General features: G+C 45.2%; 1 protein-coding gene across 1 annotated transcript in view; it reads left to right on the top strand.

The window, feature by feature from the left end:
* The window catches only part of LOC134934630 (sulfate transporter-like), a 30,765-nt gene extending 9,272 nt beyond the window's left edge, over positions 1-21,493 (top strand). Inside the window, exons 2-3 of the mRNA XM_063930020.1 lie at positions 12,135-12,728; positions 19,904-21,493. Coding sequence (XP_063786090.1) covers positions 12,135-12,728; positions 19,904-21,493 — 2,184 coding nt within the window. The remainder of the gene's footprint in view (positions 1-12,134; positions 12,729-19,903) is intronic.
* Positions 21,494-21,971: the final 478 nt, after the last annotated feature.

Here is a 21,971-nt window from a genome sequence, read left to right as displayed (position 1 = left end):
ACCTAACCGTGGTTTTTTTTTCATTCTTTATACCGTCGTCATAGTGTCATACTAGTTGTTACGAGTATACTACTATCTCTTTATCAACCAGTGTACAGTGCGGTAGTTCACGGCTGTGGCTACCTCTGTGTCGGCAGTCGGCAGGCAGTCCGTCCATCCATAATTGTATTATTATTATAATATATACCACCTAACCGTGGTTTTTTTATACCACCTAACCGTGGCAGTCCGTCCATAATTGTATACTAGTATCCAATCCATCCATCTCCATTGTTTACCTGAGGTGCCTTTTAGTTCTGCCTATAAAATATGGAGAACAAAAAAGTTGAGGTTCCAAAATTAGGGAAAGATCAAGATCCACTTCCACCTCGTGCTGAAGCTGCTGCCACTAGTCATGGCCGAGACGATGAAATGCCAGCAACGTCGTCTGCCAAGGCCGATGCCCAATGTCATAGTACAGAGCATGTCAAATCCAAAACACCAAATATCAGAAAAAAAAGGACTCCAAAACCTAAAATAAAATTGTCGGAGGAGAAGCGTAAACTTGCCAATATGCCATTTACCACACGGAGTGGCAAGGAACGGCTGAGGCCCTGGCCTATGTTCATGGCTAGTGGTTCAGCTTCACATGAGGATGGAAGCACTCAGCCTCTCGCTAGAAAACTGAAAAGACTCAAGCTGGCAAAAGCACCGCAAAGAACTGTGCGTTCTTTGAAATCCCAAATCCACAAGGAGAGTCCAATTGTGTCGTTTGCGATGCCTGACCTTCCCAACACTGGACGTGAAGAGCATGCGCCTTCCACTATTTGCATGCCCCCTGCAAGTGCTGGAAGGAGCACCCGCAGTCCAGTTCCTGATAGTCAGATTGAAGATGTCAGTGTTGAAGTACACCAGGATGAGGAGGATATGGGTGTTGCTGGCGCTGGGGAGGAAATTGACCAGGAGGATTCTGATGGTGAGGTGGTTTGTTTAAGTCAGGCACCCGGGGAGACACCTGTTGTCCGTGGGAGGAATATGGCCGTTGACATGCCAGGTGAAAATACCAAAAAAATCAGCTCTTCGGTGTGGAGGTATTTCACCAGAAATGCGGACAACAGGTGTCAAGCCGTGTGTTCCCTTTGTCAAGCTGTAATAAGTAGGGGTAAGGACGTTAACCACCTCGGAACATCCTCCCTTATACGTCACCTGCAGCGCATTCATAATAAGTCAGTGACAAGTTCAAAAACTTTGGGTGACAGCGGAAGCAGTCCACTGACCAGTAAATCCCTTCCTCTTGTAACCAAGCTCACGCAAACCACCCCACCAACTCCCTCAGTGTCAATTTCCTCCTTCCCCAGGAATGCCAATAGTCCTGCAGGCCATGTCACTGGCAAGTCTGACGAGTCCTCTCCTGCCTGGGATTCCTCCGATGCATCCTTGCGTGTAACGCCTACTGCTGCTGGCGCTGCTGTTGTTGCCGCTGGGAGTCGATGGTCATCCCAGAGGGGAAGTCGTAAGCCCACTTGTACTACTTCCAGTAAGCAATTGACTGTTCAACAGTCCTTTGCGAGGAAGATGAAATATCACAGCAGTCATCCTACTGCAAAGCGGATAACTGAGTCCTTGACAACTATGTTGGTGTTAGACGTGCGTCCGGTATCCGCCGTTAGTTCACAGGGAACTAGACAATTTATTGAGGCAGTGTGCCCCCGTTACCAAATACCATCTAGGTTCCACTTCTCTAGGCAGGCGATACCGAGAATGTACACGGACGTCAGAAAAAGACTCACCAGTGTCCTAAAAAATGCAGTTGTACCCAATGTCCACTTAACCACGGACATGTGGACAAGTGGAGCAGGGCAGGGTCAGGACTATATGACTGTGACAGCCCACTGGGTAGATGTATGGACTCCCGCCGCAAGAACAGCAGCGGCGGCACCAGTAGCAGCATCTCGCAAACGCCAACTCTTTCCTAGGCAGGCTACGCTTTGTATCACCGCTTTCCAGAATACGCACACAGCTGAAAACCTCTTACGGCAACTGAGGAAGATCATCGCGGAATGGCTTACCCCAATTGGACTCTCCTGTGGATTTGTGGCATCGGACAACGCCAGCAATATTGTGTGTGCATTAAATATGGGCAAATTCCAGCACGTCCCATGTTTTGCACATACCTTGAATTTGGTGGTGCAGAATTTTTTAAAAAACGACAGGGGCGTGCAAGAGATGCTGTCGGTGGCCAGAAAAATTGCGGGACACTTTCGGCGTACAGGCACCACGTACAGAAGACTGGAGCACCACCAAAAACTACTGAACCTGCCCTGCCATCATCTGAAGCAAGAAGTGGTAACGAGGTGGAATTCAACCCTCTATATGCTTCAGAGGTTGGAGGAGCAGCAAAAGGCCATTCAAGCCTATACAATTGAGCACGATATAGGAGATGGAATGCACCTGTCTCAAGTGCAGTGGAGAATGATTTCAACGTTGTGCAAGGTTCTGATGCCCTTTGAACTTGCCACACGTGAAGTCAGTTCAGACACTGCCAGCCTGAGTCAGGTCATTCCCCTCATCAGGCTTTTGCAGAAGAAGCTGGAGGCATTGAAGAAGGAGCTAACACGGAGCGATTCCGCTAGGCATGTGGGACTTGTGGATGCAGCCCTTAATTCGCTTAACAAGGATTCACGGGTGGTCAATCTGTTGAAATCAGAGCACTACATTTTGGCCACCGTGCTCGATCCTAGATTTAAAGCCTACCTTGGATCTCTCTTTCCGGCAGACACAGGTCTGCTGGGGTTGAAAGACCTGCTGGTGACAAAATTGTCAAGTCAAGCGGAACGCGACCTGTCAACATCTCCTCCTTCACATTCTCCCGCAACTGGGGGTGCGAGGAAAAGGCTCAGAATTCCGAGCCCACCCGCTGGCGGTGATGCAGGGCAGTCTGGAGCGACTGCTGATGCTGACATCTGGTCCGGACTGAAGGACCTGACAACGATTACGGACATGTCGTCTACTGTCACTGCATATGATTCTCTCAACATTGATAGAATGGTGGAGGATTATATGAGTGACCGCATCCAAGTAGGCACGTCACACAGTCCGTACTTATACTGGCAGGAAAAAGAGGCAATTTGGAGGCCCTTGCACAAACTGGCTTTATTCTACCTAAGTTGCCCTCCCACAAGTGTGTACTCCGAAAGAGTGTTTAGTGCCGCCGCTCACCTTGTCAGCAATCGGCGTACGAGGTTACATCCAGAAAATGTGGAGAAGATGATGTTCATTAAAATGAATTATAATCAATTCCTCCGCGGAGACATTGACCAGCAGCAATTGCCTCCACAAAGTACACAGGGAGCTGAGATGGTGGATTCCAGTGGGGACGAATTGATAATCTGTGAGGAGGGGGATGTACACGGTGATATATCGGAGGGTGAAGATGAGGTGGACATCTTGCCTCTGTAGAGCCAGTTTGTGCAAGGAGAGATTAATTGCTTCTTTTTTGGGGGGGGTCCAAACCAACCCGTCATATCAGTCACAGTCGTGTGGCAGACCCTGTCACTGAAATGATGGGTTGGTTAAAGTGTGCATGTCCTGTTTTGTTTATACAACATAAGGGTGGGTGGGAGGGCCCAAGGATAATTCCATCTTGCACCTCTTTTTTCTTTTCTTTTTCTTTGCATCATGTGCTGATTGGGGAGGGTTTTTTGGAAGGGCCATCCTGCGTGACACTGCAGTGCCACTCCTAGATGGGCCCGGTGTTTGTGTCGGCCACTAGGGTCGCTTATCTTACTCACACAGTCAGCTACCTCATTGCGCCTCTTTTTTTCTTTGCGTCATGTGCTGTTTGGGGAGGGTTTTTTGGAAGGGACATCCTGCGTGACACTGCAGTGCCACTCCTAGATGTGCCCGGTGTTTGTGTCGGCCACTAGGGTCGCTAATCTTACTCACACAGTCAGCTACCTCATTGCGCCTCTTTTTTTCTTTGCGTCATGTGCTGTTTGGGGAGGGTTTTTTGGAAGGGCCATCCTGCGTGACACTGCAGTGCCACTCCTAGATGGGCCCGGTGTTTGTGTCGGCCACTAGGGTCGCTTATCTTACTCACACAGCGACCTCGGTGCAAATTTTAGGACTAAAAATAATATTGTGAGGTGTGATGTGTTCAGAATAGGCTGAAAATGAGTGTAAATTATGTTTTTTGAGGTTAATAATACTTTGGGATCAAAATTACCCCCAAATTCTATGATTTAAGCTGTTTTTTAGGGTTTTTTGAAAAAAACACCCGAATCCAAAACACACCCGAATCCGACAAAAAAAATTCGGTGAGGTTTTGCCAAAACGCGGTCGAACCCAAAACACGGCCGCGGAACCGAACCCAAAACCAAAACACAAAACCCGAAAAATTTCAGGCGCTCATCTCTACACACAATATTGCTGGCGTTGTCCGATGCCACAAATCCACAGGAGAGTCCAATTGGGGTAAGCCATTCCGCGATGATCTTCCTCAGTTGCCGTAAGAGGTTTTCAGCTGTGTGCGTATTCTGGAAACCGGTGATACAAAGCGTAGCCTGCCTAGGAAAGAGTTGGCGTTTGCGAGATGCTGCTACTGGTGCCGCCGCTGCTGTTCTTGCGGCGGGAGTCCATACATCTACCCAGTGGGCTGTCACAGTCATATAGTCCTGACCCTGCCCTGCTCCACTTGTCCACATGTCCGTGGTTAAGTGGACATTGGGTACAGCTGCATTTTTTAGGACACTGGTGACTCTTTTTCTGAGGTCTGTGTACATTTTCGGTATCGCCTGCCTAGAGAAATGGAACCTAAATGGTATTTGGTACCGGGGACACAGTACCTCCAACAAGTCTCTAGTTGCCTCTGCAGTAATGATGGATACCGGAACCACGTTTCTCACCACCCAGGATGCCAAGGCCTCAGTTATCCGCTTTGCAGCAGGATGACTGCTGTGATATTTCATCTTCCTCGCAAAGGACTGTTGGACAGTCAATTGCTTGGTGGAAGTAGTAAAAGTGGTCTTAAGACTTCCCCTCTGGGATGACCATCGACTCCCAGCAGCAACAACAGCAGCGCCAGCAGCAGTAGGCGTTACACGCAAGGATGCATCGGAGGAATCCCAGGCAGGAGAGGACTCGTCAGAATTGCCAGTGACATGGCCTGCAGGACTATTGGCATTCCTGGGGAAGGAGGAAATTGACACTGAGGGAGTTGGTTGGGTGGTTTGCGTGAGCTTGGTTACAAGAGGAAGGGATTTACTGGTCAGTGGACTGCTTCCGCTGTCGCCCAAAGTTTTTGAACTTGTCACTGACTTATTATGAATGCGCTGCAGGTGACGTATAAGGGAGGATGTTCCGAGGTGGTTAACGTCCTTACCCCTACTTATTACAGCTTGACAAAGGCAACACACGGCTTGACAAATGTTGTCCGCATTTCTGTTGAAATACTTCCACACCGAAGAGCTGATTTTTTTGGTATTTTCACCAGGCATGTCAATGGCCCTATTCCTCCCACGGACAACAGGTGTCTCCCAGGGTGCCTGACTTAAACAAACCACCTCACCATCAGAATCCTCCTTGTCAATTTCCTCCCCAGCGCCAGCAACACCCATATCCTCCTCATCCTGGTGTACTTCAACACTGACATCTTCAATCTGACTATCAGGAACTGGACTGCGAGTGCTCCTTCCAGCACTTGCAGGGGGCGTGCAAATGGTGGAAGGCGCATGCTCTTCACGTCCAGTGTTGGGAAGGTCAGGCATCGCAACCGACACAATTGGACTCTCCTTGTGGATTTGGGATTTCGAAGAACGCACAGTTCTTTGCTGTGCTTTTGCCAGCTTGAGTCTTTTCTTTTTTCTAGCGAGAGGCTGAGTGCTTCCATCCTCATGTGAAGCTGAACCACTAGCCATGAACATAGGCCAGGGCCTCAGCCGTTCCTTGCCACTCCGTGTGGTAAATGGCATATTGGCAAGTTTACGCTTCTCCTCCGACAATTTTATTTTAGATTTTTGAGTCCTTTTTTTACTGATATTTGGTGTTTTGGATTTTACATGCTCTGTACTATGACATTGGGCATCGGCCTTGGCAGACTACGTTGCTGGCATTTCATCGTCTCGGCCATGACTAGTGGCAGCAGCTTCAGCACGAGGTGGAAGTCGATCTTGATCTTTCCCTATTTTTGGAACCTCAACATTTTTGTTCTCCATATTTTAATAGGCACAACTAAAAGGCACCTCAGGTAAACAATGGAGATGGATGGATACTAGTATACTTATGGATGGACGAGCGACTGCCGACACAGAGGTAGCTACAGCCGTGGACTACCGTACTGTGTCTGCTGCTAATATAGACTGGATGATAATGAGATAAAAATAAAATATATATATATATATATCACACTAGTACTGCAGCCGGACAGGTATATATTATGTAATGACGGACCTGCTGGACACTGTCTGTCAGCACTGCAGACTCCTAAAGTAAGCTACTAGTATCAAGAAGATAGAAAAAAAAAAAACCACGGGTAGGTGGTATACAATTATGGATGGACGAGCGACTGCCGACACAGAGGTAGCTACAGCCGTGGACTACCGTACTGTGTCTGCTGCTAATATAGACTGGATGATAATGAGATAAAAATAAAATATATATATATATATCACACTAGTACTGCAGCCGGACAGGTATATATTATGTAATGACGGACCTGCTGGACACTGTCTGTCAGCACTGCAGACTCCTAAAGTAAGCTACTAGTATCAAGAAGATAGAAAAAAAAAAAACCACGGGTAGGTGGTATACAATTATGGATGGACGAGCGACTGCCGACACAGAGGTAGCTACAGCCGTGGACTACCATACTGTGTCTGCTGCTAATATAGACTGGATGATAATGAGATAAAATTAAAATATATATATATATATCACACTAGTACTGCAGCCGGACAGGCATATATTATGTAATGACGGACCTGCTGGACACTGTCTGTCAGACTCAGCACTGCAGACTCCTAAAGTAAGCTACTAGTATCAAGAAGATAGAAAAAAAAAAACCACGGGTAGGTGGTATACAATTATGGATGGACGAGCGACTGCCGACACAGAGGTAGCTACAGCCGTGGACTACCGTACTGTGTCTGCTGCTAATATAGACTGGATGATAATGAGATAAAATTAATATATATATATATATATCACACTAGTACTGCAGCCGGACAGGTATATATTATGTAATGACGGACCTGCTGGACACTGTCTGTCAGCACTGCAGACTCCTAAAGTAAGCTACTAGTATCAAGAAGATAGAAAAAAAAAAAACACGGGTAGGTGGTATACAATTATGGATGGACGAGCGACTGCCGACACAGAGGTAGCTACAGCCGTGGACTACCATACTGTGTCTGCTGCTAATATAGACTGGATGATAATGAGATAAAATTAAAATATATATATATCACACTAGTACTGCAGCCGGACAGGTATATATTATGTAATGACGGACCTGCTGGACACTGTCTGCAGAATGCGTTTATAAAAACACCACACGACGAGTGTTTAACTTTTTCAGGCAGACAATCACAATATACTGGTGGTCAGCAGACAGTCACAATACTGGTGGTCAGTGGTCACTGGTCAGTCACACTGGCAGTGGCACTCTGGCAGCAAAAGTGTGCACTGTACTTAAAATATGTACTCCTGCTATAACTGCTCCCCAGTCTCCCCCACAATTAAGCTGTGTGAGCAGTGAGCACTCAGCACAGTCAGATAATGATATACAGCATTACATATGATTCAGCACACTGGGCTGAGCACAGATATGGTATGTGACTGTGTCACACTGTGTATCGTTTTTTTTCAGGCAGAGAACGGATTAATTAAACTGGTGGTCACTGGTCACACTATCAGCAGCAAGTAGTACTCCTCCTAATAATATGCTCCCCAAAATTTGTGTCTCTCTCTAGTACTCTAGTCTAAACGGAGAGGACGCCAGCCACGTCCTCTCCCTATCAATCTCAATGCACGTGTGAAAATGGCGGCGACGTGCGGCTCCTTATATAGAATCCGAGTCTTGCGATAGAATCCGAGCCTCGCGAGAATCCGACAGCGGGATGATGACGTTCGGGCGCGCTCGGGTTAACCGAGCAAGGCGGGAAGATCCGAGTCGCTCGGCCCCGTGTAAAAAAACCTGAAGTTCGGGCAGGTTCGGATTCCGAGGAACCGAACCCGCTCATCACTAGTGTTCACATCTCCTCCTTCCCTGACAAATTATATCCCTCTGGCTCACTACACCCTTTCCAAACTGAAGAGTGGTCTGCATATCTAATGGAGCATGGACATTTAGTGACCTTGCCACAGTTCCTCCTGCTCAGAGTTGAATAACAGTACAAAGGTCTGGAACAGGTCTTTTTTTCCATACAACAAATTATTAACCTAACCTATGCAAACTTACTTAAAAAAGGAAGCAAAGTCCCCAAGATTTTGAGTACTTTTCTATTAATTTTGCAAATGTTTGTATACGTTGCAATCGTGGTTATACTCCAGAAACCTTTTTGACTTGTAATGTTGAAAGTCTGGTACCCAAAAAGAAAAATGTTGCTACCCCTGTGATGGGCAATGGAACTGTGAAATTTGAATAAGTGGCTGAAATTAGTAGGGGGGACAATTTCTATTATAGATTACATCTATAATAGTACTGTTGCACTCATTTTCTGATATAACTAGTTCCATAGCAACTGGTACAAACAAATCCTCAAATGCCTCTATATAAATATAGTATATACAGTACAGTACAGTAAACTGAATAAAAATAAATGTCATTGGGTGTGGATATGTTCCTGTTCTTACTTTGTACTTTCTTAATATAATTACAATAACAGTCTAATTATATGAGAAGCAATGTCATTCTGGGAATTACTAATTTTATGAGTCAAATGTTTTAGTCTATTGCACATGATACTGTGTTAAATGAGTGTAGTGTCAATCAAATCTCAATGTGTTCTTTATGTGTAGTAATTATCAAGTATTTCATTACAACACAAATTATGAAACTGGTTAAACTTATAACCACAACCACAAATCAGTAAACAAAACCTGTTACTGTAGGGTTGAAACAGATTTTGTCAGAACTTAAAGCATCTTTTACAATGACACAAGTTGAAGAGCACTTCTTGTTTTCCTAATCATATTGCACATCCACAATCGTGTTTTGGAAACGTAAGAAGGAATGGTGATATGCTTTCACTAAAAAAATGCCAGGTAACAAGTAGGCCAGCTTCCACTCATGATGTCATCCAAGAATATATATTCAGCCTTTTTTCCATTGTGTTATTAGATGACTTGTGGATGGATTCATGTTTCCAGAAGCTGACAGAACATAAACTACTACGATGGCTCAGGTATGAAAATATGTTATGTTTTTTATGTTTTTTTTAGTGATTTAAATCAAAACCATAGTGATCATTAACTACAGGTACACCTCCGGCTGATGTGTGCAGACTTCAATATAGTTTCTTATTGTATTAAAAAAAGAATAGCATGTACTTTTGTTTCTGTATAAACTCAGATTGTGGGGTTATAAATGAACCCTTCCTTCTGGCTTTAACCTATCAATACACCTGCCAGAACCCAGCTAAGAAAAATATAACGTCAATATGTAATCATTGTGAAATATTGTATTTGGCAATATTTGTTTATTATAGATCTGTTTCGGCATGGTCCATGAGATAACTTGTTTCATTTACAAATATTTAAAATAATTGTACAGTATGCACACTTTTCCTTTATATACAACTTTGCTTCCTGGCTTCCTCACTTCCTCTTTTCTGACATTCCCTCCATTATCCTGAGTGATTTCAACATCCCTATCGATATCCCCACAAAATTCCCTGCCTTTAAAATCCTTAACTTCACATCTACACTTGTTCTTTCCAAGTGGACCTCCTCCCACTCCCACTTCCTCTCACTAACCAGTCCTACTTCAAGAATCTCATCTCCACCCAGTCTTTTAACCCCCGGCGCCTCTTTGCCACTGTCAACTCCCTCCTCTGCCCAACCCCACCTCATCTCCCCTCCTCACTATCTGCTCTTGACTTTGCCACTTATTTCACATCCAATATTGACTCCATACGTCAGGACATTACATACCACCAGACCATGAGCAACTAGTTATCTCATATCCCTTGCCATACCGCCCCATCCCTCTCACCATCTCTGAAATTTTTCTCCCATTTATATGGTGAGGAAGTCATGGCCCTCATCTACCCCCGACCTCCCCACATGACCCTAGCCCCTCCCACCTACTCCGCTACCTCTCTCCTTCTGCCTGTACTCATCTTGCCCATGTTCTCAATCTCTCCTACTCATCTGCCACTGTCCCCTCTGCCTTTAAGCATGCCCTCATCTCCAATATTCTTAAAAAAACCTACCTTTGATCCAAATACCTCTTCAACTACTGACCCATTTCTCTCCTCCCTTTTGCCTCCAAACTCCATGAACATATTGTCCACAATAGCCTTTTTGCCTTTCTTTCCTCCCACTCACTGCTTGACCCATTCCAGTCTGGCTTCTGTTCTCTTCACTCCACTAAAATTGACCTCACAAAAGTCTGCTGTCAATTCGAAGGGCCACTACTCTCTGCTTATTCTTCTTGACTGCTCTGCTGCTTTTGACACTGTGGACCACCCTCTCCTTCTGCAAATCATTCACTCCCTTGGTCTGTGTGATACTGACCTCTCCTGGCTGTCCTCCTACCTCTCTGACCTTTCCTTCTCTGTCTTCTCTCATAACTCCACCTCACTTCCACTAACTGTAGGTGTCCCCCAAGGTTCTGCTATTGATCTTTTACTTTTCTCTATATATACATCCTTTTTAGGTGAAGTAATTAGCACTTTTAACTTCCAATATCATCTCTATGCTGATGATACTCATATCTACCTTTCCTCTCCTGACCTCTCCCCTTCTCTCCTCACTTGTATTTCCAACTGTCTCACTGCTGTCTCTTTTTGGATGTCCCAGCGCTTTCTTCAACTTAACATGTCTGAGACTGAGCTGATCATCGTCCCACCCTCCAGCACAACCTCTCCTTCCACAATTTATTGATGGCATTACTATCTCCTCTAGCCCCCAAGTGTGTTGTCTTGGAGTAATCCTTGACTCCTCCCTTGCCTTTAAACTACACATTCAGCAACTCTCACAAACCTGCCATTTTCATCTCAAAAATATTTCCAGGATCAGACCCTTTCTCACCCACAAATGTTCCTAAGACCATTATCCACTCACTGGTCATTTCCAGACTGGACAACTGTAATCTTCTCCTAACTGGCATCCCTGACAAATACCTCTGTCTACTCCAATCTATCCTCAATGCTGCAGCCCAACTCATCTTCCTCACCAAATGCACTAGATCCATCTCCCCTCTCCTACAAGCCCTTCATTGGCTTCCCTTACCTTTCAGAATCCAATTCAAACTTCTTACACACGTTTACAAAGCCCTCACCCACTCCTCTCCCATTTACATCTCTGACCTTATCTCCTTTTACACTTTCACCAATCCTCTTCGATCCACTAATATATGCCGCCTCTCCTGCCTACTGATTACGTCTTCCAACTCTTACCTTCAAGATTTCTCATGTACAGCTCCCTTTCTTCTGGAATTCTCTACCTCTCCCCCTCAGACTCTCCACCCCTCTACAAAACTTCAAACGGGCTCTGAAGATACACTTCTTCACTAAACCCAGCCTAATTTCATCCTAACCCTCTGTTCCTTGCTTACTGTCTACCCCATCTGTGTCACCCCTGTCTGGCAACTTGGTTTAATGGAATGATAAAGAGCACTGCAACATTTTTTTAGTTTTCTGTTGGAAATGGAAATAAGAAAAGGGCAAAAAGGATACTTCTACATAGAATGCTCTGTATATATGATGGTCAGCTCAGACGAGATGACAGGCCTTCTGTCTCAGCTATAAATAAGAACCTAAGCAACCATTGACTTAGTTATGCTTGCACATACCAACACTCAGATTGTAGTTTTCTGTGTATGCATTTTAGAGTGAAAGTGGTTGCCATTGTGTCTGTCCTGTAGGCATGACTGCATGCTTGAGTTATTACCTCTGCATTCAATGCATTTGTTCATCTCATGTTTTTATTTCTAGGTTACAGATACTGAGTATTCTATCAGGAATGAGTTTCCTGACCAAAGTGAGTGCTCACTATCCTTGCCTTATAATTCTGTAGAACTTGAAGAACAAATCAAACCAGCCTTCAATATCAAAGACATCATGTGGGAGAAAACAAAAAAATGCTGTACCAGTAGCCCAAGAAAGTTTGTCAGATATTGCTTTGAACTCTTCCCAGTGTTAACCTGGCTTCCTCAATACAAGATTAAAGAATACCTTTTAGGTGACATTGTATCTGGGATCATAGTTGGCATTGTGACTATTCCTCAGGCAATAGCTTACTCACTCTTAGCAAGTCAAGCCCCTATTTATGGCCTATACACCAATTTCTTCTGCTGCATCATCTACTTCTTCATGGCATCATCTCATCATAACTGTGTTGGTACATTTGGGGTGCTGTGTCTCATGGTTGGAGAGTCTGTAAACAAGCATTTAAAAGCTGCAGGTTTCACTGAATATGGCGATGAAGTATTAAACTCAACACTAACTTCTAATAGCACTGTGTGTGGGAGAAGCTGCTATGCTATCATGCTGGCCACATCTTTAACCTTCATGGTTGGTGTTTACCAGGTAAGTTGAGTCCTAATGTGTCTCCCTTGGCCATTGTGCAACTTCTTTTTTTTTTAACAAATCCATATTCTGAAGGCACTCAGAGTCTGTCACAACAAATGTCCAACATTTCAGGTCTCTACCCATCATTAGATTGCCGCTATATTTTAGGGAGTTCACCCCCGGAGGGCACTGTACCAAGCTCTTATTGACTTCAATGGGACAGTGCTAGATAATTGCCTGTGTATATGTATATATATATATATATATATATATAGAGAGAGAGAGAAAGAAAGAAAGAAAGAAAGAAAGAAAGAAAGAAAGAAAGAAAGAAAGAAAGAAAGAAAGAAAGAAAGAAAGAAAGAAAGAAAGAAAGAAAGAAAGAAAGAAAAGAAAAGAAAGAAAGCCCGCAGGCACTGCAACAAATCCTCAATGCTGGGGTGCATCCTCCATATAGCAGTACAGAATCCATTGCTTGTTTAAATTATGTTGTACATACTGTAGATGGCACTCACTACTTTTTTAGATGCAAAAATAGTTGTAGTTTATGTACATACCACCAGTGTTCTTACAAAGTCAACGTCTCTCCCATTCTGGACCTTTATCAAGGTAGACAGTACCACACACACCACAAACAATAAAAGTATTGTCCTCCAGCTACAGTAATATATATATATATATATATATATATATATATATATATATATATATAATAAGAATTTACTTACCGATAATTCTATTTCTCGTAGTCCGTAGTGGATGCTGGGAACTCCGTAAGGACCATGGGGAATAGCGGCTCCGCAGGAGACTGGGCACAAAAGTAAAGCTTTAGGACTACCTGGTGTGCACTGGCTCCTCCCCCTATGACCCTCCTCCAAGCCTCAGTTAGGATACTGTGCCCGGACGAGCGTACACAATAAGGAAGGATTTTGAATCCCGGGTAAGACTCATACCAGCCACACCAATCACACCGTACAACCTGTGATCTGAACCCAGTTAACAGCATGATAACAGCGGAGCCTCTCAAAAGATGGCTCACAACAACAAAAACCCGATTTTTGTAACAGCAACTATGTACAAGTATTGCAGACAATCCGCACTTGGGATGGGCGCCCAGCATCCACTACGGACTACGAGAAATAGAATTATCGGTAAGTAAATTCTTATTTTCTCTGACGTCCTAGTGGATGCTGGGAACTCTGTAAGGACCATGGGGATTATACCAAAGCTCCCAAACGGGCGGGAGAGTGCGGATGACTCTGCAGCACCGAATGAGAGAACTCCAGGTCCTCCTCAGCCAGGGTATCAAATTTGTAGAATTTATCAAACGTGTTTGCCCCTGACCAAGTAGCTGCTCGGCAAAGTTGTAAAGCCGAGACCCCTCGGGCAGCCGCCCAAGATGAGCCCACCTTCCTTGTGGAATGGGCTTTTACAGATTTTGGCTGTGGCAGGCCTGCCACAGAATGTGCAAGCTGAATTGTACTACAAATCCAACGAGCAATAGTCTGCTTAGAAGCAGGAGCACCCAGCTTGTTGGGTGCATACAGGATAAACAGCGAGTCAGATTTTCTGACTCCAGCCGTCCTGGAAACATATTTTCAGGGCCCTGACTACATCCAGCAACTTGGAGTCCTCCAAGTCCCTAGTAGCCGCAGGTACCACAATAGGCTGGTTCAGGTGAAACGCTGAAACAACCTTAGGGAGAAATTGAGGACGAGTCCTCAATTCTGCCCTGTCCGTATGAAAAATTAGGTAAGGGCTTTTATAGGATAAAGCCGCCAATTCTGACACACGCCTGGCCGAAGCCAGGGCCAACAGCATTACCACTTTCCATGTGAGATATTTTAAGTCCACAGTGGTGAGTGGTTCAAACCAATGTGATTTTAGGAACCCCAAAACTACATTGAGATCCCAAGGTGCCACTGGAGGCACAAAAGGAGGCTGTATATGCAGTACCCCCTTGACAAACGTCTGAACTTCAGGAACTGAAGCCAGTTCTTTCTGGAAGAAAATCGACAGGGCCGAAATTTGAACCTTAATGGACCCTAATTTTAGGCCCATAGACAGTCCTGTTTGCAGGAAATGCAGGAAACGACCCAGTTGAAATTCCTCTGTAGGGGCCTTCCTGGCCTCGCACCACGCAACATATTTACGCCAAATACGGTGATAATGTTGTGCGGTTACATCCTTCCTGGCTTTGATCAGGGTAGGGATGACTTCATCCGGAATGCCTTTTTCCTTCAGGATCCGGCGTTCAACCGCCATGCCGTCAAACGCAGCCGCGGTAAGTCTTGGAACAGACAGGGTCCCTGCTGGAGCAGGTCCCTTCTTAGAGGTAGAGGCCACGGGTCCTCTGTGAGCATCTCTTGAAGTTCCGGGTACCAAGTCCTTCTTGGCCAATCCGGAGCCACGAGTATAGTTCTTACTCCTCTCCGTCTTATAATTCTCAGTACCTTGGGTATGAGAGGCAGAGGAGGGGACACATACACTGACTGGTACACCCATGGTGTTACCAGAGCGTCCACAGCTATTGCCTGAGGGTCCCTTGACCTGGCGCAATACCTGTCTAGTTTTTTGTTGTGATTTTCCGCCCACCGAAGAATCCTTGCAGCTTCTGCCATTGCCCTCCTGCTTCTTGTGCCGCCCTGTCTGTTTACGTGGGCGACTGCCGTGATGTTGTCTGACTGGATCAGCACCGGCTGACCTTGAAGCAGAGGTCTTGCTAGGCTTAGAGCATTGTAGATGGCCCTTAGCTCCAGGATATTTATGTGAAGTGATGTCTCCAGGCTTGACCACAAGCCCTGGAAATTTTTTCCCTGTGTGACTGCTCCCCAGCCTCTCAGGCTGGCATCCGTGGTCACCAGGACCCAGTCCTGAATGCCGAATCTGCGGCCCTCTAGAAGATGAGCACTCTGCAACCACCACAGGAGAGACACCCTTGTCTTTGGTGACAAGATTATCCGCTGATGCATCTGAAGATGCGACCCGGACCATTTGTCTAGCAGATCCCACTGGAAGGTTCTTGAGTGGAATCTGCCGAATGGGATTGCTTCGTAGGAAGCCACCATTTTTCCCAGGACCCTTGTGAGACTTGGCCTGGTTTTAGGAGATTTCTGACTAGCTCGGATAACTCCCTGGCTTTCTCCTCCGGGAGAAAAACCTTTTTCTGGACTGTGTCCAGGATCATCCCTAGGAATAGAAGGCGTGTCGTCGGGATCAGCTGCGATTTTGGAATATTGAGAATCCAACCGTGCTGCCGCAACACTATCTGAGATAGTGCTACCCCGACTTCCAACTGTTCCCTGGATCTTGCCCTTATCAGGAGATCGTCCAAGTAAGGGATAACTAAAACTCCCTTCCTTCGAAGGAGTAACATCATTTCGGCCATTACCTTGGTAAAGACCCGGGGTGCCGTGGACAAGCCAAACGGCAGCGTCTGAAACTGATAGTGACAATTCTGTACCACAAACCTGAGGTACCCTTGGTGAGAAGGGTAAATTGGGACATGTAGGTAAGCATCTTTGATGTCCAGAGACACCATATAATCCCTTTCTTCCAGGTTTGCAATCACTGCTCTGAGTGACTCCATCTTGAATTTGAACCTCTGTATGTAAGTGTTCAAGGATTTTAGATTTAAAATTGGTCTCACCGAGCCGTCCGGCTTCGGTACCACAAACAGTGTGGAATAATACCCCTTTCCCTGTTGCAGGAGGGGTACCTTGATTATCACCTGCTGGGAATACAGCTTGTGAATGGCTTGCAATACTGCCTCCCTGTCTGAGGGAGACGTCGGTAAAGCAGACTTTAGGAAACGGCGAGGGGGAGACGTCTCGAATTCCAATTTGTACCCCTGAGATACCACCTGAAGGATCCAGGGGTCCACTTGCGAGTGGGCCCACTGCGCGCTGAACTTCTTGAGACGAGCCCCCACCGTGCCTGAGTCCGCTTGTAAAGCCCCAGCGTCATGCTGAGGACTTTGCGGAGGCGGGAGAGGGCTTCTGTTCCTGGGAACTGGCTGTGTGCTGCAGCCTTTTTCCTCTCCCTCTGCCACGGGGCAGAAATGAGGAGCCTTTTGCCCGCTTGCCCTTATGGGGCCGAAAGGACTGCGCCTGATAATACGGCGTCTTCTTATGTTGAGAGGCTACCTGGGGTAAAAATGTGGATTTTCCAGCAGTTGCCGTGGCTACCAGGTCTGATAGACCTACCCCAAATAACTCCTCCCCCTTATAAGGCAATACTTCCATGTGCCTTTTGGAATCCGCATCACCTGACCACTGCTGCGTCCATAACCCTCTTCTTGCAGAAATGGACAGCGCGCTAACTCTTGATGCCAGTCGGCAAATATCCCTCTGCGCATCACGCATATATAAAAATGCATCTTTTAAATGCTCTATAGTCAGTAATATACTGTCCCTATCTAGGGTATCAATATTTTCAGTCAGGGAATCCGACCACGCCACCCCAGCACTGCACATCCAGGCTGAGGCGATTGCCGGTCGCAGTATAACACCCGTGTGAGTGTATATACATTTTAGGATATTCTCCTGCTTTCTGTCGGCAGGTTCCTTTAGGGCGGCCGTATCAGGAGAGGGTAGTGCCACCTGTTTAGACAAGCGTGTGAGCGCTTTATCCACCCTAGGGGGTGTTTCCCAACGTGCCCTATCCTCTGGCGGGAAAGGGTATGATGCCAATAACCTTTTAGGAATTATCAGTTTTTTATCGGGGGAAACCCACGCCTCATCACACACTTCATTTAATTCCTCGGATACAGGAAAAACTACAGGCATTTTTTTCTCACCAAACATAATACCCTTTTTAGTGGTACTTGTATTATCAGAAATATGCAAAACATTTTTCATTGCCTCAATCATGTAACGTGTGGCCCTACTGGAAGTCACATTTGTCTCATCATCGTCGACACTGGAGTCAGTATCCGTGTCTGTGTCTGCCATCTGAGGTAACGGGCGTTTTAGAGCCCCTGATGGCGTTTGAGACCCCTGGACAGGCACAAGCTGAGTAGCCGGCTGTCTCATATCGTCAACTGTCTTTCGTAAAGAGCTGACATTGTCACGCAATTCCTTCCATAAGCTCATCCACTCAGGTGTCGACTCCCTAGGGGGTGACAACTCTATTATAGGCAATTGCTCCGCCTCCATCTCATTTTCCTCCTCAAACATGTCGACACAATCGTACCGACACACCGCACACACACAGGGAATGCTCTGATAGAGGACAGGACCCCACTAGCCCTTTGGGGAGACAGAGGGAGAGTATGCCAGCACACACCAGAGCGCTATATATAGACAGGAATACCACTATATAACGTGCTTTTCCCTTTATAGCTGCTGTTATTATCAAAACTGCGCCAAATTAGTGCCCCCCCTCTCTTTTTTACCCTTTTCTGTAGTGCAGGACTGCAGGGGAGAGTCAGGGAGACGTCCTTCCAGCGGAGCTGTGATGGAAAATGGCGCCCGTGTGCTGAGGAGATAGGCTCCGCCCCCTTCTCGGCGGCCTTTTCTCCCGCTTTTTGGTGAATTCTGGCAGGGATTAAAATACATCCATATAGCCCTGGGGGTTATATGTGGTGTATTTTCGCCAGCCAAGGTGTTTTACATTGCTGCTCAGGGCTCCCCCCCCCCCTAGCGCCCTGCACCCTCAGTGACCGGAGTGTGAAGTGTGCCTGAGGAGCAATGGCGCACAGCTGCAGTGCTGTGCGCTACCTTGTTGAAGACTGATGTCTTCTGCCGCCGATTTTTCCGGACCTCTTCTTGCTTCTGGCTCTGTAAGGGGGCCGGCGGCGCGGCTCTGGGACCGGACTCCGAGGCTGGGCCTGTGTTCGGTCCCTCTGGAGCTAATGGTGTCCAGTAGCCTAAGAAGCCCAAGCTGGCTGCAAGCAGGCAGGTTCGCTTCTTCTCCCCTTAGTCCCTCGATGCAGTGAGCCTGTTGCCAGCAGGTCTCACTGAAAATAAAAAAACTAAAACTAAACTTTCACTAAGAAGCTCAGGAGAGCCCCTAGTGTGCACCCTTCTCGGCCGGGCACAAAAATCTAACTGAGGCTTGGAGGAGGGTCATAGGGGGAGGAGCCAGTGCACACCAGGTAGTCCTAAAGCTTTACTTTTGTGCCCAGTCTCCTGCGGAGCCGCTATTCCCCATGGTCCTTACGGAGTTCCCAGCATCCACTAGGACATCAGAGAAATATATATATATATATATATATATATATACATACACACACACACACACACACACAGAGAGAGAGGGAGACAGAGGGAGATAGAGAGCATATGCTAATCTTTCCTAGCAGGTCTGCTACATGCTGCGCAACAATCCATGGAACCCTATGTAGCACACAAGCCCAGTCTTGCCTGAGAGGGAAGGCTCTGTACAAACTTTTTTTTTTTTAAGAAGAATAAATGTTTTATAGATATATCAAAAAGCGTTTTACATCATATATTGCCCAATGGCGGTAAGCTTCTCTTGATGAAAGTCACCCCTAACTGAGACACCATGGGGGAAATGTAATAGGGTGTAAGAATCTGGATGTGAGAGATTTTGTGAGAGTTCTCATTTTTTTTTAAGTGGCAATCAATTACATGGCCATACCAGGTTGGCGTTGCCATGTAAATGATTGCCACTTTAAAAAAAAACAGGGAAACTCTCACAAAATCTCTCAACCTGATTCTCACATCCTATTACATTCCCCCCATTGGTGCATATCCTACCTTCACATATATATGGTATTCAGTAACTGACACCATGCTGATGCTAATTTCACTTATCTCATACAGTTTATTTTAGAGGTCACATGTCAGTTTCAACGGCCCATGAACTTTTCTAACATTTTATTCTTAGTGAAAACAAAAACTATAACTCAGGTCACATTGTTGTGAGATTTTTTTAAGAACAGCTGCTACTTCACTCTCTTTACTCTTGACAATAGCTGCCCGAAGCACAAGAAATGGTGTATGTCACTATAAATTGGCAATATAGTCCTTGCAGAGCTCAATACATTTTAAGTTCTTCACTTTTTTTAGAATATTATTGTTTACTTTTTTTTTATTGAAACACAGAAGTAAATAAATTTTCTCAAAATTATTGTTTGTAGCATAATATCTTGTAAAGATCATGTTCACTTTTCTATCATGTGCACTTTAAGCACATTTTGAAATATTTAATATAATGTATCTATTTTCCAGGTCCTTATGGGAATATTCCACTTAGGTTTTATCTCAGTGTATTTATCAGAACCCTTGCTGAGCGGTTTTGTTACTGGGTCTTCGCTCACCATCATAACGTCTCAGATGAAATACCTTCTCGGTTTGAAGATTCCTCGCAGTGATGGTGCAGGCTCCCTGATTACTACTTGGATTGATATTTTCACAAATTTACAAGACACTAATATATGTGATTTTATAGCCAGTGCTGTTACGATAGCTGTCATGGTACCAGTCAAAATTATTAATGACAGATTCAAAAGTAAAATGAAGGTTCCATTTCCAGTAGAAATTTTTGTTATCATTGTTGCCACATTGGTTTCCCATTACTATGATTTTAATCGCAAATATAAATCATCAATTTGTGGCTCAATTCCTACTGGATTTATGTCTCCAAGGGCACCAGAGTGGAGTATGATTCCCAGTATTGCAACTGATGCAATCCCAATTGCAATAATTGGGTTTGCGATGACAGTATCCCTTGCTGAGATTTTTGCCAAAAAGCACGGGTACACAGTCAGTATCAATCAGGAGATGATCGCTATTGGCATGTGCAACGTGATACCATCTTTCTTTTACTCTTTCGCAAGCTGTGCTGCTCTTGCCAAAACTTTGCTTAAGGAGTCCACAGGCGCCAATACACAGCTTAATGGAATTGTCTCCTCCCTATTATTGATGATAGTACTTCTTGCTCTTTCCCACCTTCTGTACTCACTGCAAAATAGTATTTTAGGAGTTATCACAATTGTTAGCCTTAAGGGTGCACTTGTTAAATTTGCAGATACACCAAAAATGTGGCGGATAAGCAGAATTGACACAGTGGTCTGGTGGGTGAGCATGTTAGCTTCTGCTTTGATCTCAACTGAGATTGGACTGTTGGTTGGTGTTTGCTTCTCTATGCTCTGTGTGATCTTTCGCACCCAGAGGCCAAGGGCCACCCTTTTAGGTAATGTCAGTGGGACAGAGATTTATGAAGACCAATTACAATACAAAGAGTTAAACACTATACCCAATATTAAAATATATCGGTTTAATGGTTCTCTTTACTATGCCAACAAAGATTATTTCATAGCAAGTCTGCATAGCAAAACAGGTGTTAACCCATCAATCGTGTTGACATTACAGAGAAAGGCCAAAAGAGAAGAGGTTACACCTGGGCAAACCAATCACAGGTTTGGCTCAAAGCTGAATGTTATTAAAACAGTATGTAAACCGCGCAAATCGCTTGATACAACCTTATCAGCAATCGATGTGCACTCTTTAATTATTGATTGTGGAGCTATGCAGTTTGTAGATAGTGCAGGTCTCAGCATACTCAAAGAGGTCCGCAATGACTATGAAGAGATTGGTGTATGGGTGTTTCTTGCCAACTGCAATCCCTCTGTTTGCCGGCTACTCCACAATGGAGATTTTTTTAGCGTCATAAACAGCAGTGCTAGTGAGCATGCATTTCACAGTGTGCATGATGCAGTCACTTTCGCTGAGAGGAAGTTCCGAAAAAAGATGACGACAGGGATAAATAATGTTTCTATTCCAACACCAGATCACAATGACACTGATGATGGACAATAAATATGTTCTAGAAAAGCAGATTGATGACAAATGTCACACTACTGACCATTACATATTGACAAGAATATAGTTTAGAATTAAATTATACCCCTTTCAAACCGGGTTATTGCACGTGAATGCGCAGCAACCCCGGTTTTTGTGCAGTGTGAGAGAGGCCAGAGGAGCAACCCGGTATTTCAATCCGCGATTAAAACCGGGTTTAACACGGGTACGAACTGTGTTGAAGTGCAGTGTGAACTGGTTTCTGGGTTGATGCAACCTGCTATCCGTTCACTGTATGGGAGCAGGTGGCACGTGACGTGGTGATGTAATCGACACAGCAATATGCCGTGTCAGAGCCGCCAGTCTGAAAGGGTCTCAAGCGGGACCCATGCACAAGTCCCAGGTGCGACTCACTTAAATGTATGTGAAAGCGGTATTAATTATGATTGATTTAATTAATCAAATAACTATAAATACTTCCATCTCAGAAATAATT

This window comes from Pseudophryne corroboree, chromosome 6 (assembly GCF_028390025.1).
Source record: "Pseudophryne corroboree isolate aPseCor3 chromosome 6, aPseCor3.hap2, whole genome shotgun sequence".
Lineage (NCBI taxonomy): Eukaryota > Metazoa > Chordata > Amphibia > Anura > Myobatrachidae > Pseudophryne > Pseudophryne corroboree.
The sequence above is the reverse complement of the archived record's forward strand: the minus strand, read 5'-3'. Positions and strand labels throughout refer to the sequence as shown.